The sequence below is a fragment of the Typopeltis vanoorti genome, chromosome 20 (genome assembly GCF_054136105.1).
Source record: "Typopeltis vanoorti isolate ZY-2024b chromosome 20, IOZ_Tvanoo_1.0, whole genome shotgun sequence".
In the NCBI taxonomy this organism is placed as follows: Eukaryota; Metazoa; Arthropoda; class Arachnida; order Uropygi; family Thelyphonidae; genus Typopeltis; species Typopeltis vanoorti.
In genome coordinates this window covers 100,246,220-100,260,844 of record NC_143568.1, presented here as the reverse complement: position 1 = coordinate 100,260,844, position 14,625 = coordinate 100,246,220, and the positions used below count along the sequence as shown (strand labels likewise).

The 14,625-nt window shown below is 36.0% G+C and overlaps 1 protein-coding gene across 2 annotated transcripts in view; it reads left to right on the top strand.

The window, feature by feature from the left end:
• LOC150095712 (uncharacterized) overlaps nucleotides 1–14,625 on the top strand; it is a 200,006-nt gene that overhangs the window by 51,270 nt on the left and 134,111 nt on the right. For both annotated transcript variants that reach the window (XM_090410298.1, XM_090410297.1), the window contains exon 4: nucleotides 6,924–7,030. In XM_090410298.1, coding sequence (XP_090266424.1) covers nucleotides 6,924–7,030 — 107 coding nt within the window. The remainder of the gene's footprint in view (nucleotides 1–6,923; nucleotides 7,031–14,625) is intronic.

Here is a 14,625-nt window from a genome sequence, read left to right as displayed (position 1 = left end):
TTGATCACAATGGACCATGTGCTCTTAATGTATTAAGAGGTAGAGAGACAATTGTAAACTAAGCCATCTCTCTCTCTCTCTCTCTCACACACACACACACAAAAAATATGGAGAGAGTGAGACCTTAATACATATCTAACTTTTTTAAAAACACAGTGCCTTATTATTAAAGAAAAGAGTCTAAAAAGTCTAAAATATTTCAAGTTGTCATAAGAAACTGTTAAATAAAAGGATAATAAATATCCATTGTTATTTTACAGCTACATAAGTAAACATGTTTGCTTTTGAAATTTTAAGGATTCCAAAAATGATTGAGAGATAAAATATGGGCTTTCTTCTATCAGTTGGCAAGATATTGCACATCTAAATGACTAGAAATCTGCCTGAGTATCAAACCTATACCTTTGCATTTTATTATTGTCTTTGATTAAGTCTTGAAACCTTTAGGTTGAAAATGCATCATGGTGTTATACTGCATCTGCTATTACAACATTGTTTGAAAAAAACTATATAGTAAAACTTGACTGTCTGCTCAGAGTCCCTGTTTCAACCCAGTAGAACATCTTTGCAATGAACTGGAACCTTGGGTGAATCTAAATCAGTTTCCAATACTGATACCTTTTTTTTGTGAATTCCACCCATGAAAGGTTGTAAACTTGTTGAAAGTTTTTTTTTCACTTGGTTATACTATAAATTAAAGATTCCAAGAACTTATATTCTTGTTTAATCTTTGATCCAAGTGTGTAAGTAAACAACGTTTGCAGTGAAGTATCTTCACGACTGGCCTATATAGAGGCTAATGACTTCACATCACTTGCCTTAGTATCCCATAATGCAATTACACACTCTTTCAGATGTTTACATTGCAATGCATTATGGGAAGGGCCACTACTTAGACCAATTTCTACCTTTATTGAGGTATTGTTAAAGTGTGGGGGGATAACTCTCCAAAAATTCTGACCTACGAGATCACCCTAAAATCTCACTGAATGGCCCTAAAAGATCTCTAGTAAACTCATCACTTCTGACCCGAATCACTCCAGAACAGGAAACTCAGTTGCTCCACTTGGTGACATGCAAATACCCATCACTGAGCAGAGCCTTGCTACTCCTCAGGATGCAAGCAAACCGATACATGAACATTATTAAATGTCATCAGTGGGAGCCAGACCAAGATACAAGTTTGAAGTAATGCAGAAAGTACTCAAAAGGTGTTCCACTTATTATCAAAATACTCTGGTTTAGATGTTGAAAGTTTTTTCACTTGGTTATACTATAAATTAAAGATGCCAAGAAATTTTAAGAAATATATTTTATATATATTATATATTTATAAACATATACATTATCCAAGCATATACATTAGCATATATAAACATATACATTAGCCTGTGTAGCTCAGTGGATGTGGCGTTTGCACACCACCGCGCTAGGCCGCACGAAGGAAGTCTTGGTTTCGAGTCTAGTCGGCGACTAGAGGAAATTTTTCTAAGCCTTTTTTCGACCGGTTCCCGAGTTAGTCGATCTCTGGCACGGGCAAGCAGGTTTTTCCTCCCGGAAACTCGGGTTTTTCGTCCTGTAAACTCAAGAAAATCGACCGCAGAACCCACATTATTTCAGACATTAAATATATTGTGTTAGGGTTAGAGACCACGAGATGGCGGCACATTTGAGCCGTCTCTCTTCACTGCGTACCGCTTAATTAGTGATAGCCTTGGGCCATCTGTCTCTGATTGGGTACCAGTGGAGATTGAACTGCCCACTCAGTCTCCAAAAGTTAGATAGGGCTAAATGGCCTCGCCTACTCCCGTATATATACGGGAACAAAAAGGCGTTAGCTGATTTTTTTTTTTTTTTTTTACATTATCCAAGAAATAGATAATATATGACTTCTGCATTACTTCAATCTTGGTATCTCTTCTGGCTATGGCCTTTCCCATAATGCATAACATTATACATGTCCATTTAAATTGTACATGTTTTTGATCATAAAGTGTTACAAAATAAAGACTTATTGTTACATAGACCATATATTTATAACGTACTTGTGTTCTTACAAATTGCCTACCGGTTTCGCTGGTAACTGACTAGCTTTCTCAAGGCTTGCATAGTACAAAAAAAAAGGTAAATGCAAAAAAGGTTTAAAAATACAAAGAACCATTAGTATCTGTTATACATGTCCGTAAGGATATGTGCATTGCATTATGGAATACTAAGGCAATTAATGTGAAGTCATTAGCCTCTATATACAACTAGTTCAGTTGTGATGTTACTTCACATGGAAATTTTTTTTGCTTGCACTTGGATAAAGGATTAAACCAAGAATATTATTTCTTGGCATCTTTAATTTATAGTATAATCAAGTGAAAAAACTTTCAACATCTATATGTAATCTAGAGTATTTTGATAATAAGTGTGACACTTTTTGACTACTTATATATAGATAAATATATGATTTCTACATTACTTCAACCTTGGGTTTGGGTCTGGCTTCCATATGGGTTTGCTTGCTGAGGAGTAGAGAGGCTCTACCAGGTGGTGGGGCCCTGCCTGTCACTGAGTGGAGCAACTGAGATTCCTGCTCTGGAGTGATTCGGGTCAGAAGTGATGGGTTTACTAGTGATCCTTACAGTGAGATTTAGTGATTTTGTTTTTGTAGAGTATACCTCAATAAAAGTTGAAACCAGTCTGGGTAGTGGCCCTTACTAAGGCAATTGATGTTGAAATCATTAGCCTCTCACATGTAAACATTGTTTGCTTACACTTGGATAAAGAATTAAACCAAGAATATAATTTATTGGCATCTTTAATTTTTAATGGTGGACAATCTAGGAACCCTGCTTTGAAAGCCAAAAATAAAACTTATTTCAATCCACATAAGGTCTCCACTAAGCTGTCTGGTGGTAGTCTCATATCAGGCAGTGATCATCTACCACCTAAATCATCATCAAATTTCTGATATGTACTCTCAAGGGAGTGTACAGAATATTATGATAGTACTATATGAAAAACTTACATCATCGCTAACTTCCTATCTACAAATCAATCTGTCAAGACTCCAACATCATCGAATCTTATATTTCTGTCTTCTAAGGCACTTTTTCTTGGTCTCTAGTCTTTGGTCAAGTATCATATTAAAAACGTAATTTTTTACTATATCAGTACACCTATATCTTGGTCTTCCTCTTGGTCTTTTTCCTGCAAACCAGGCAGAGAACATTTGTTTTGCTAATCTTTCCTCTCCCATTCTGTTTACATGACCATACCACCTGAGATTATCTCTGCTAACACATTCCTGGATGCTAACAATGTCCAGTTCTTTCTTAAATCCTCGTTTTTAATATGATACTGCCATCTATTCGTGCCCCTAATCTTTCAGGACTCTCATATTTGTGGTCTCTAGTCTTTGGTCAAGTGTTTATTTTCTAACCCAGCTGTCAGATCAATAAGTTAAAATTGAGTCGAACACTGTCTTGTATACAGCTAATTTAAGTTATAGATATAAGAGAGAAATTTGACTAATTTCTCTCTTATTACATATAAATTTATTCAATTGACTTCCTACCATACCAGCTCTGTTGATTCTGTTGTCTATTTCCATATTTAATTTACCATCTTCACTAAAAATCGTGCTTAGTAGCTGAAATGTTTTACTTGTTCCACAGGTTCTCCATTCACAATGCAGTTAATATTTTCAATGCTTCTACCTTTTTTTTTTATTGTCTTTGTCTTGTTATTACTGATCTTCATACCGTATCTATTATAACAGTTATTCAATTTAGTTAGGGAATCTTGCAGACTTGTAGTGGATTTATTTAGAAGTATAGCATCGTCCACATAAAGCAAAGAGTTGAGATTAGCATTTCCAATTTTAATATCAGGTTTAATACCACTTTCCTTCATAATGTGATCCATATAGATAATGAATAACAGAGGGGATAATGTACATTCTTGTCTGCCACCAGATTTAACATAAAACCATCTTCGTGTACTTCCTTCACTTCTAACTGCTGACTTACAACTCAAATAAAGACTAAGTCTTTATTTGAGTTATAAGTTGCTTTTTTTTATCTGCTGTCATGGTTGGCCGAGTGGTTAGCACGTCCGCTCTCCAGCCAAAAGGCTGTGGATTCGAATCCCACCGTGGGCATGGATGTTTGTGATTGTCTGTGAAAATAGTAGTGGTTAGCAGTAGATGCCGTTGTTGTAGTTGGTGGATTGAGCGGTGGGGGACAGAATTGTAGAGTAGGTGCCCTTCCTCGATGAGTCCTTGGACTCCCTGGAGGTGTCAAGTAATAATAAATAAATAATAAGTATTACTTGATATAATGCCCCATTGACACCATATACCTGTAATGTTTTGAATAGCTTTTCTCTTATCACCTTGTCATATGCTTTTTGCAGGTCTACAAAACTTAAATACAGATCTTTGTTATATTCCCACAATCAACTATTTGTTGTAAAGTGAAAATCAGATCCTGAAAGCCTCTATTTGGCCTGATTTCAGCTTGATCATCACCAAGCTTCCCTTCCAGAAACCCTCTCAATTGTTTCTCAAGTATACTTGCATAAATCTTACCAGGAACACTCAGTAGGGAAATACCTTTGTAATTCTCACAGTCGGTTTTATTTCCCTTTTTGTACTATGAGAGCTTTACTCCAATCATCTGAAATTCGTTCTTTTATCCTGGCCTTCAGAACTATGCAGTGCAGCCATTGCAAGACTTTTATACCTCCATACTTGAGCATTTCTGGTTGAATATCATCTACTCCTGTATATGTATTCCTGATTGCATGTCTGGTCAGCGTTTGATACCACTGTGCTCCCATCACTGCGTGTTTTATTTAGCAAATTTACAAAGTAATTACTCCTTACATTAAGGATATCTTTTTCTCCAGTTTTCATGTCTAATTCCTTTTACAACACTCTTTCCTTCATTTCTGAGCTTTTTCAACATCCTCCAGAATATTTTGCCACCTTCCTGATATTGTTCTTATGCTAATTATATATTTGGTTTTATCCTTTATCCAAGTGTAAGCAAACAAAGTTTGCGCCTGAAGTACTTTCAGGACTGGGACAACTCATTGTAAAGGTGATATGACTTCTCATCACTTGCCTTAGTATCCCATAATGCAAAGCACATCTCCTTGTAGACATGTATAATGTTATGCATTAAGGTTAGGTCACTACCCAGACCAGTTTCAACCTTTATTGAGGTCTCATCAGTGGGAGCCAGACCTAGAGTTCTTATCTTCTGTTGTTCTTATGTTCTATTTTCTTACCAAAGTCTTCCCATGACTTTTGTTTAGCTAGTTTTACACAGTGTTTAGCTTTATTACATTTGTTTTTTTATTCTCTAAGAGAACAAGCTGACTTGTTTACCAGGAACTTTCGATATGCTTTCTTCTTCTTTCACTGCCTCATTAACGTCCTGTGTCCACCATGGAGTTCTGATTTTTCTATCCTTACAGTCTCACCACTTGCCTGTTTGGTTGAATCACTCAGTGTTTTCTTCAGGACTTGCCACTGAATCCATCAGCACTGTCCACTTTACCAATATGACCATGGAAGTGATGTTGAAGAAAGAGTGTGTCTAGAATACTTGATCATTCTGTGACAGAATATGCTTAAAAGAATTGTGTGATCAAGCCAAATGATGATTCCAATCACACTTATCACTCTCTCTCTCTCACACACACACACATGCTATTGAGATATGTGCAGAGATTCTTTCCCTTGCTCATGGTACTAATTGTGTGCTGTTGGCATCCAGTATTTTATGTTGGATTGTCATTAAAAAAGATACATTATCCAAGTATATTTCACTTGGATAATGTATAAAATAATGCCTATCTTGCATTTGTAGTCATTTATTTAGTAAATAAAAAAGTTCATTTATTTTTAATAAAACTGCATGGAGCATCTGTAACTTAGTCAGCAATAATAATGCCTTTTAGTTGGAAAGACAGGTTTGAATTCTCTGTAAGACATGAAGTATCTTTATTAGGGATTTTCAGCTGAAGTTTGGTTATCTGGTTTCATAAAAGTTGGCAGTGTTTTATATCTTATAAAACAAATCAGTAGAAAATACACACAGTTCAAACTAATGCCATTGTTATACTGGATTGTTGTTGTCCCATGTACTGTGACAAACTGTTTTTTTTTGTGCTCTGAAGATGCAGGATAGAATACCAGTGAAATATCAGCAATAAATTAATAAATAGTTTTCTTATTTGTCTGTGTTCTTATCTATACTGTTAAAATTAATCAGCATGCAGTTAACAGACATAGTAGACTATGGAAGTAGGCTTAACGACTGTGTTGTAGCATTATTGAGGTTTTTTTTTTTCCTGAAGCCTAGTAACTTAACCATTACAGACCTTTGAATCTAATATATAATGGAGACATTAAAATTATGTTTAATTCATAATTTAACATAATTTATTAATTATCATGAAATGAATAAATTGTTATATATTAAAATTTGATGTAGAATGAAACAGATATCATTAATTAATCTGGAAAAAATAAAATAAAATAAAAATAAAGCATGTCTTTGCTTCTATGAAAAATATATCAGTTAAGATGTGTACCATTGAGATCTGAAATAATTCCCCCCCCCCCCCCCCCCAAAAAAAATTGGCAGTCTTTTGAATGACCATCAAATTAATATGAGGAGATAAGTCCCTGAGCAGCTATATTTGCTCAGAATTAATGTATGAGACATACACATATGCTGATTCTGAACAGTGTGTGCATTTTGAAACAGTTTCAGTGAAAATATTCTTTTCAAAACACTGGTCCTTGAGTTATTTTATTTTTTTTTTAAATATCAGTTGAAAATTTTTGTTATTGCTTCTGTTTTAAATGATTAATTGGCATTATTTCTTGTTATTAGTATTTATAAGTAAACATTCTGTAGGTTTCAGAAGTTCATCTCTTTGGAAACCAAGAAATTACACAAGATTTGAGGATTGCTGTATGCCAGTGGCCTACAGATGAAAGCATAGTGCTTATTTATGGCTGCAGGTAAGATGCATAAATACTCTATATTAACTTAGCTATTTGTGAGATATACGAGGTGGTATCAAAACGTTTCAAGACTAGGTTTGTAACACACCAACAGATGGCAGCACAAGGCTGCAAGCACAGTCACAGGGAGCACCTACCTTCACAAGTCAGTGTGCCAAAAGACATCATCCTGTTGTACATCAGGAACTGTGCAACTGATGTTATTCTGACCACCTGCGTTACCACAGCTGTGATTTCATCATGGACAGCAAGTTAAAACAAAGAGCAAACATGAAATTCACATTTAAAAAAAACGTGAAATTCGAGGATCATTACCGGTGATGAAACTTGGGTGTATGGGTACGACCCTGATACGAAGCAACAGTCTTCACAGTGGAAGAGCCCACGACCGAAAAAGGCGAGGCAGGTCCGCAGCTCGACCAAGTGCATGTTCATCGTCTTTTTCGATATTCGCGGCATTGTGCATCGAGAATTCGTCCTCAGGGGCCAGACCGTCAATAGCGAGTTCTACTGCCAGGTTTTAAGGCATCCGAGGGAGGACATTCGGCGAAAGCAACCAGATCTGTGGCGTGCGAAAAACTGGATGCTCCACGACGACAATACACCCTGTCACTGAGCTCTTCTCACACATGAGTTTCTTGTCAGAAACAACATGATCTCACTTCTGCACCCACCCTACTCGTCAGATTTGGCTCCTGCAGATTTCACCCTCTTCCTGAAGATGAAGATCCAGCTCAAAGCTCACGTTTTGACACCATTGTAGAGATCCAACGCGAATTGCAGAAGATGCTTGACATGCTTCGAAAAGAAGACTTCCAGGACACATTCCAGAAGTGGCAAGAATGCTGGGAGCATTGTATTGATATGCAAGGGAACAATTTTGAAGGTGATAGTGTGTAAACATAGATAAATAAAATAATTTCTCGTAAACAGAGCTAGTCTCGAAACTTTTTGATACCACCTTGTATATAGATCAGCCAAATAGCATGGAAAAAATCCAAATTATTAATAAACTACTAGTAGTTTATTAATCATTGATTTATGCTTTTTTAAATGACGAAACCTGTGGTGCGATCATAATTAAAAGAAACACACGTATTAACCACAGTGAAAATTATTTAATTGTAAATATTTCATCCTAAGTATCTTAGGACATCATCACTACAGTAGTTTGAAACAATAATAGGAATAACATACAGTTAGGGAGCATGATTACAATAGAATCTCATTAAATGTGCATAACGTGTTACAGAAATTAAAAAAAAATTATTTAACACAATTTTGTATGACAATTTCCCATACTTTAGGAATAGTAAGAACGTCATTGCAGTTTAAGTTTGGTCTGTGTAGTAGGGCTTCAGAACCTTCTTTGTATAAATGTTCATGTTTATATAAAGATCTATGTAAAAGTTTAGACTTTTCCCAATGGATCCTATGGTTTGGATTTTCAATTCTGTGTTGAGAGAGGCCAGATTTCTGCGGTTTAAAAAAGACGAATGTGGTCTTGATGTTCCGAGATGCATTTCCAAACAGACCTACCTGTCTGTTCAAAGTAAGACAATTTGCATGAGCATGGAATCTCATAAATGCCAGGCAACATCAAAGGTGAGAGTTTGTCCTTAGGAGAAGGTAACAAGTTGTAAATTTGGTTGATAGGTTTGTAAGTACTGGCAAAATTGTATTTCTTCATACAATTTCATACAAGACAGACAGGTAGGTCTGTTCAGAAATGCATCTCGGAACATCAAGACCACATTCGTCTTTTTAAACCGCATAAATATGGCCTCTCTCAACATGCAATTGAAAATCCAAACCATAGGATCCATTGGGAAAAGTCTAAACTTTTACATAGATCTTTATATAAACATGAACGTTTATACGAAGAAAGTTCTGAAGCCTACTACGCAGACCAAACTTAAACCGCAACAACGTTCTTACTATTCCTAAAGTATGGGAAATTGTCATACAAAATTGTGTTAAATAATTTTTTTTTTTTTTTTTTAATTTCTGTAACACGTTACGCACATTTAATGAGATTCTATTGTAAGCATGCTCCCTAACTGTATGTTATTCGTATTATTGTTTTAAACTACTGTACTGATGATGTCCTAAGATACTTAGGATGAAATATTTACAATTAAATAATTTTCACTGTGGTTAATACATGTGTTTCTTTTAATTATTGATTTATACTGCTTGTCTGGCAGAATATCACCAATAACAAGTAATATATTTTGTAAACTAGCACTTTGTAGTATTATGAGGAAACTCACCAAATTTTACTTTCTTTCACTAGATAACTACATGTACTAATTATTTGTGAACTGGTGGACACAGGAAGTTAAAGAGGCAGTGAAGGAAAAGAAGAAAGCATATCAAAAGTTCCTGTCAAATAAGTCAGCTTGTGCTCTTAGAGAATATAGAGACAAATGCAAGAATGCTAAACACTGTGTAAAACTAGCTAAACAAAAGTCATGGGAGGACTTTGGCAAGAATATAGAAAATAAATATCAAGAAGGTGGCAAAATATTCTGGGGGTTGTTGAAGAATGTTAGGAATGGAGGAAAGAGTGCTGTAAAAGGAGTTAGAGATGATAATGGTGACATGAAAATGGGAGAAAAAGATATCCTTGAAGTATGGAGTAATTACTTTGAAAAACTGCTAAATGAAACAAGCAGTGATGACAGCACAGTGTTAAAAAAACACTGCCCAGGCATGCATTCAGGAATACATATCCATACTTGAAGTAGAAAAAGCCATCAAAGGCTTGAAATGTGGAAAGGCAGCAGGAATAGATGATATTCGACCAGAAATGCTGAAGTGTGGTATAAGAGTCTTACAGTGGCTGCACTGCATAGTTCAAAAAGCCTGGACAGAGGGATGAATTCCCGATGATTGGAGTAGAGCTCTCATAGTACCCATATATGAAAAGGGCAATAAAACTGCATGTGAGAATTACAGAGGTATTTCCCTACTGAGTGTTCCTGGCAAGATCTATGCAAGTATACTTGAGAAACGGTTGAGAAGAATTGTTGAAGAAAAGCTTGGTGAAAAACAAGCTGGATTCAGGTCAAATAGAGGCTGTCAGGATCAGATCTTCACTTTACGATAAATAGTCGAGAAAGCATGAGAATATAACAAAGATCTGTATTTAAGTTTTGTCGATTTGGAAAAGGCATATGACAAGGTGCCAAGAGAGAAGCTATTCAATACGCTGCAGTTATATGGTGTCAATGGGGCAATTATATCAAGCAATACTTAGTCTTTATTTGAGTTGTAAGTCAGCAGTTAGAATTGAAGGAAGTACAGGAAGATGGTTTAATGTTAAATCTGCTGTGAGACAAGGATGTACATTATCCCCTCTGTTATTCATTATCTATATGGATCACATTATGAAGGAAAGTGGCATTGAACATGATATCAAAATTGGAGATGGTTAATGTCAGCTCTTTGCTTTATGCAGATGATGTTATACTTCTAAATAAATCCGCTACAAGTCTGCAAGATTCTCTGACTAAATTGAACAGTTATTGTAATAGATATGGTATGAAGGTCAGCAATAAAAAGACAAAGACAATGAAAATAGGCAGAATCATTGAAAATGTCAACTGTGTTGTGAATGGAGAACCTGTGGAACAAGTAAAACATTTCAGCTACTTAGGCACGATTTTTACTGAAGATGGTAAATTAAATATAGAAATAGACAACAGAATCAGCAAAGCTGGTATGGTGGGAAGTCAATTGAATAAATTCATATGGAATAAGAGAGAAATTAGTCGAACACTAAATTACCTGTATACAAGACAGTGTTCAAACCAGTTTTAACTTATGGATCTGAGAGCTGGGTCAGAAGTAAAACACCTGACCAAAGACTAGAGACCGTAGACATGAGAGTCCTGAGAAAGATTATAGGCATGAACAGATGGCATTAATGGCAATATCATATTAAAAACGAGGATATTAGGAAAGAACTTGACATTGTCAGCATCCAGGAATGCATTAGCAGAGCTAATCTCAGGTGGTATGGTCACTTAAACAGAATGGGCGAGGAAAGATTAGCAAAGCAAGTGTTCTCTGCCAGGTTGGCAGCAAAATGACCCAGAGGAAGACTAAGATATAGGTGGATTGATACGGTATAAAGTGCCTCAGACGATAGAAATATAAGATCTGATAATGTTGGAGTCTTGACAAGTAACAGACTGATTTGGAGGAAAATTGTAGATAGGAAGTTAGTAATGGTGTAATATTTTTCGTGTGGTACTATCATATCCTGTATGCCCCTTGAGAGTACATGGCAGGAATTTGATGATGATGATGATTATATTTTTAAGTATAACTACATATACTGTCTTGGTGTCCTCCCAACAAATATCAGAAGAGTATTGTAGAACATCCATAAAACTTGACCATTTTTTATATGTTATATTTTAAGTCTAAATTTTTTTTTTTTTATCTTAATTTGAACTTTTGCAATTTTGCTAGCACAGCAAATTATTGTAATAACGTGTAAGACATTGACATGTGGAACTATAATGTTTTGATCAGACTGCATGTGGATTACTGGATGTTGATTTGGTCACTTGGTTTTCAGAAGGATAAAGAGATGTTGGAAAGGGTTCATACAAGATTGACTAAGATGGTTTTTGGTCTCTGAAATGTTGACTATGAAGACAGATTAAGAGAATGCAGTTTGCAGAGTCTAGTGGATAGGATGGAGGACACGATCGAGGCATATAAGTGGGTAAGGGGTTATTATCAGATGAATGTGAATAAGATATTTCATAGAATGGGTGGAGACCAGAGGAAAACAAGAATCACCCCTGGGGTGCTTAAGGAAGGTGTGAAAAAGGAGGTGAGGAGTGAGTTTTTTGTGTGAAGAGTGGTAGGCCTGAAAGTGTGGTGAGTGCAGAGATAGTGAATGCATTTGCAATGGCTTTGACTCCTTGGAGGTCTGATATAATAATAATAATATAAATCCTAAATCTTGACAACTTTAGAATACTGTTCTCACATTTGGGTGAGAACATTATTCACCCAGTTGGGTTAGATAGTGCACCAAAAACCTCAAAAAATTTTTGATGCTGTACAATTGAGAGCAAAGAGGTACTTGAGATTGTAGGTGAAAACAGAAGCCTGATAAAATAAATTAAAAAGAGAAAAGTCAGCTATTTCAGACATATTCTTAGATGCAATTGCCTACAAAGGACACTCTTAAAGGGACTGTTGAGAGAAAGAGAAGATAACAAAGATTGGAGTGGATGAAAAAAAATAAGATGAATTGATCTATCTCATACGACAAATGCAGCAGAGAGGTGCAGAATAGGACATGCTGGAGAGACACAATAGTCGATCTCCTGGAAGACACCTGACAAGACAAGACAATTGAAGGCAGCATGGTTAATTGATGATTTCTATCTCACTTGTTCACTCCTATATCACTTTATCACAGACATTTTTTGTTTTTGCCTTTTAATAGAATTGAATTGATTTGGTCATTCTTCCATTGCCTCTAAGCATGGGAAAATGTGAGCTGATCAACATTCATTCACAGTCCAACTTTTGATATGCCAGATGAATTCCTCTGTGTTCTGCAGCAGCCTTCTTCACATAGTGTTTGCCCTGAGATACCAGCTTTGAGCTGTACAAGAAAAACCTCACTAGATTTCTTTTCTCCTCTTAACCACTTTCCAACACAACATAGCAAATGGTTAAGATCAGTGATATTTTTTTTTAGACTCCTAATCTACAAACAGTTGTAAACATATAATACATTAATACTGAGAGTGAGCTAGGAATTTTTTTTTCTAATTTTATTAATTTTATGTCTTTTCTTTTGTATTTTTTTCTCATTTTCCTTTTCCCTCTTTTACCTTGCAGCATCGAGGATTTATTAATCATCGGACCTCAAACCGTTCTCAGGATAAGGTGGACAGCTCTATGCCCTGGTGTATCCTATGTCCGTAGTGTTGAGTTCTCAATGCCGGTTTGCCTGCTTTGTAGGATGAAAAACTCCAGGATAAACTGGGGAAAAAATCGTACTGTCCATGCCCAAGACCAGCTAACTTGGCTACGGCTGAGAAAGATCCTTCAGCTCCTCACATCACCGATGGGAATCAAACTTAGGACACTCCTTCCCCAGGCATATGGTTGCAAAGCGCACAGCCACTAGGCTAACTGTGCTGACTTGTATTTTTTATTAATTTTTTTAATAATCTAGGACTCCTGCTCTAGAGATCAAGCATGGAACTTTTTCCAAGTCACTTCAGGCCCCATTAAGCACAGCAGTGGTGGTGGTGCTCCCACAGCAGGTGATCAAATTCATCTCCCATCTAAAGACATTAACAAACATCCGTGCTCAAATGGCAAGATTCTAACCTGCAGTTGTTGATTGAAGAGCAGTATGCTAACCACTTAGCCAGCAGTGAGTAGTACTAATGCTCACTAATGTGCTCTAGGTTTATAACCTTTTGTATGGGGTTAATATTACAAAAAAAAAAAAAAAATCCCCCTCCCCTCCCTTGAACTGCTACTCAGTAATAGTTTAGATATAAATAAATAAATCTTTGCAGAAAGAATGAACAAAGTCATCACTTCAAGCATGATGTCCAGAACCATGATATTCAAAAAGAAAGTGGAAAACTTTACTTACATATCACTGTATTTTGAAATTTATGATATATTACTAGAAAAGGAATCTAGATATGATCCATATGAGGCATTTCTGGAAGAATTGCAGCAATGTAAGATTTTTGTGCATACCATTGTTCAGCATATGTAGCTGAAGTTACTTCAGAGATTTCTGATTGAATTATAGGAACTTAAGATTTTTTTTTTACCTTTGTCAACATTTATGGCTGAACTTAACACAAAGAAAAATCAAAACATTGTACATGCTACAGAAAGAAATACTTTTTCATTCACGCACTACAGTGAACTGTTGTAACTAAGCATTAGAGATTGAAACGCTGTTTGTGGTTGGAATTTTGGGATAATTTAGGATTTTTTTTTTTTATACTCATATCATACATAAGAGGTGAAGAGACCTATAAGCACATCATTAGTGTGTGTGTGCAGATGAGGACTGAGATAGAAGTTTATTGATGTTTTTTTGAAGACGTTTATTGATGTTTTTTTGAAGAATTGTAATTGTTTGGGAATACTTCACGAGGAAGGCTGTTCCAGAGGACAGAGTGAATGGAATAAAAGAGGAAGAAAAGAAGCTGGTTCAGTGTATTTGCAGTGCCACGGTAAAGGAATGCTTTACTGGAACTGCAGTAGCTGCTGCTCTTGTATTAACAGGTGTTACTGAAAGTGAAGGAATGATAGTTGACAGTTCACTGGAGCAGTGATCATGGACGTACCTGTAGAATAGACACAGTGCTGAAACACTGCATCTGTGAGATAGAGGTTGAAGTGAATCTGTAAGAGAGAGATCACTTATGAGCCTAATTGCTTGCCTCTTGATGACATTAATGATTTTATTATTATTATTATTATTATCTGAGACCTCCAGGGAGTCAAGGACTCATCGAGGGATGCTGTAAATTACCCAGCCCAGCTATTGTACCTTCCCTTAAATTCATTTACACTAG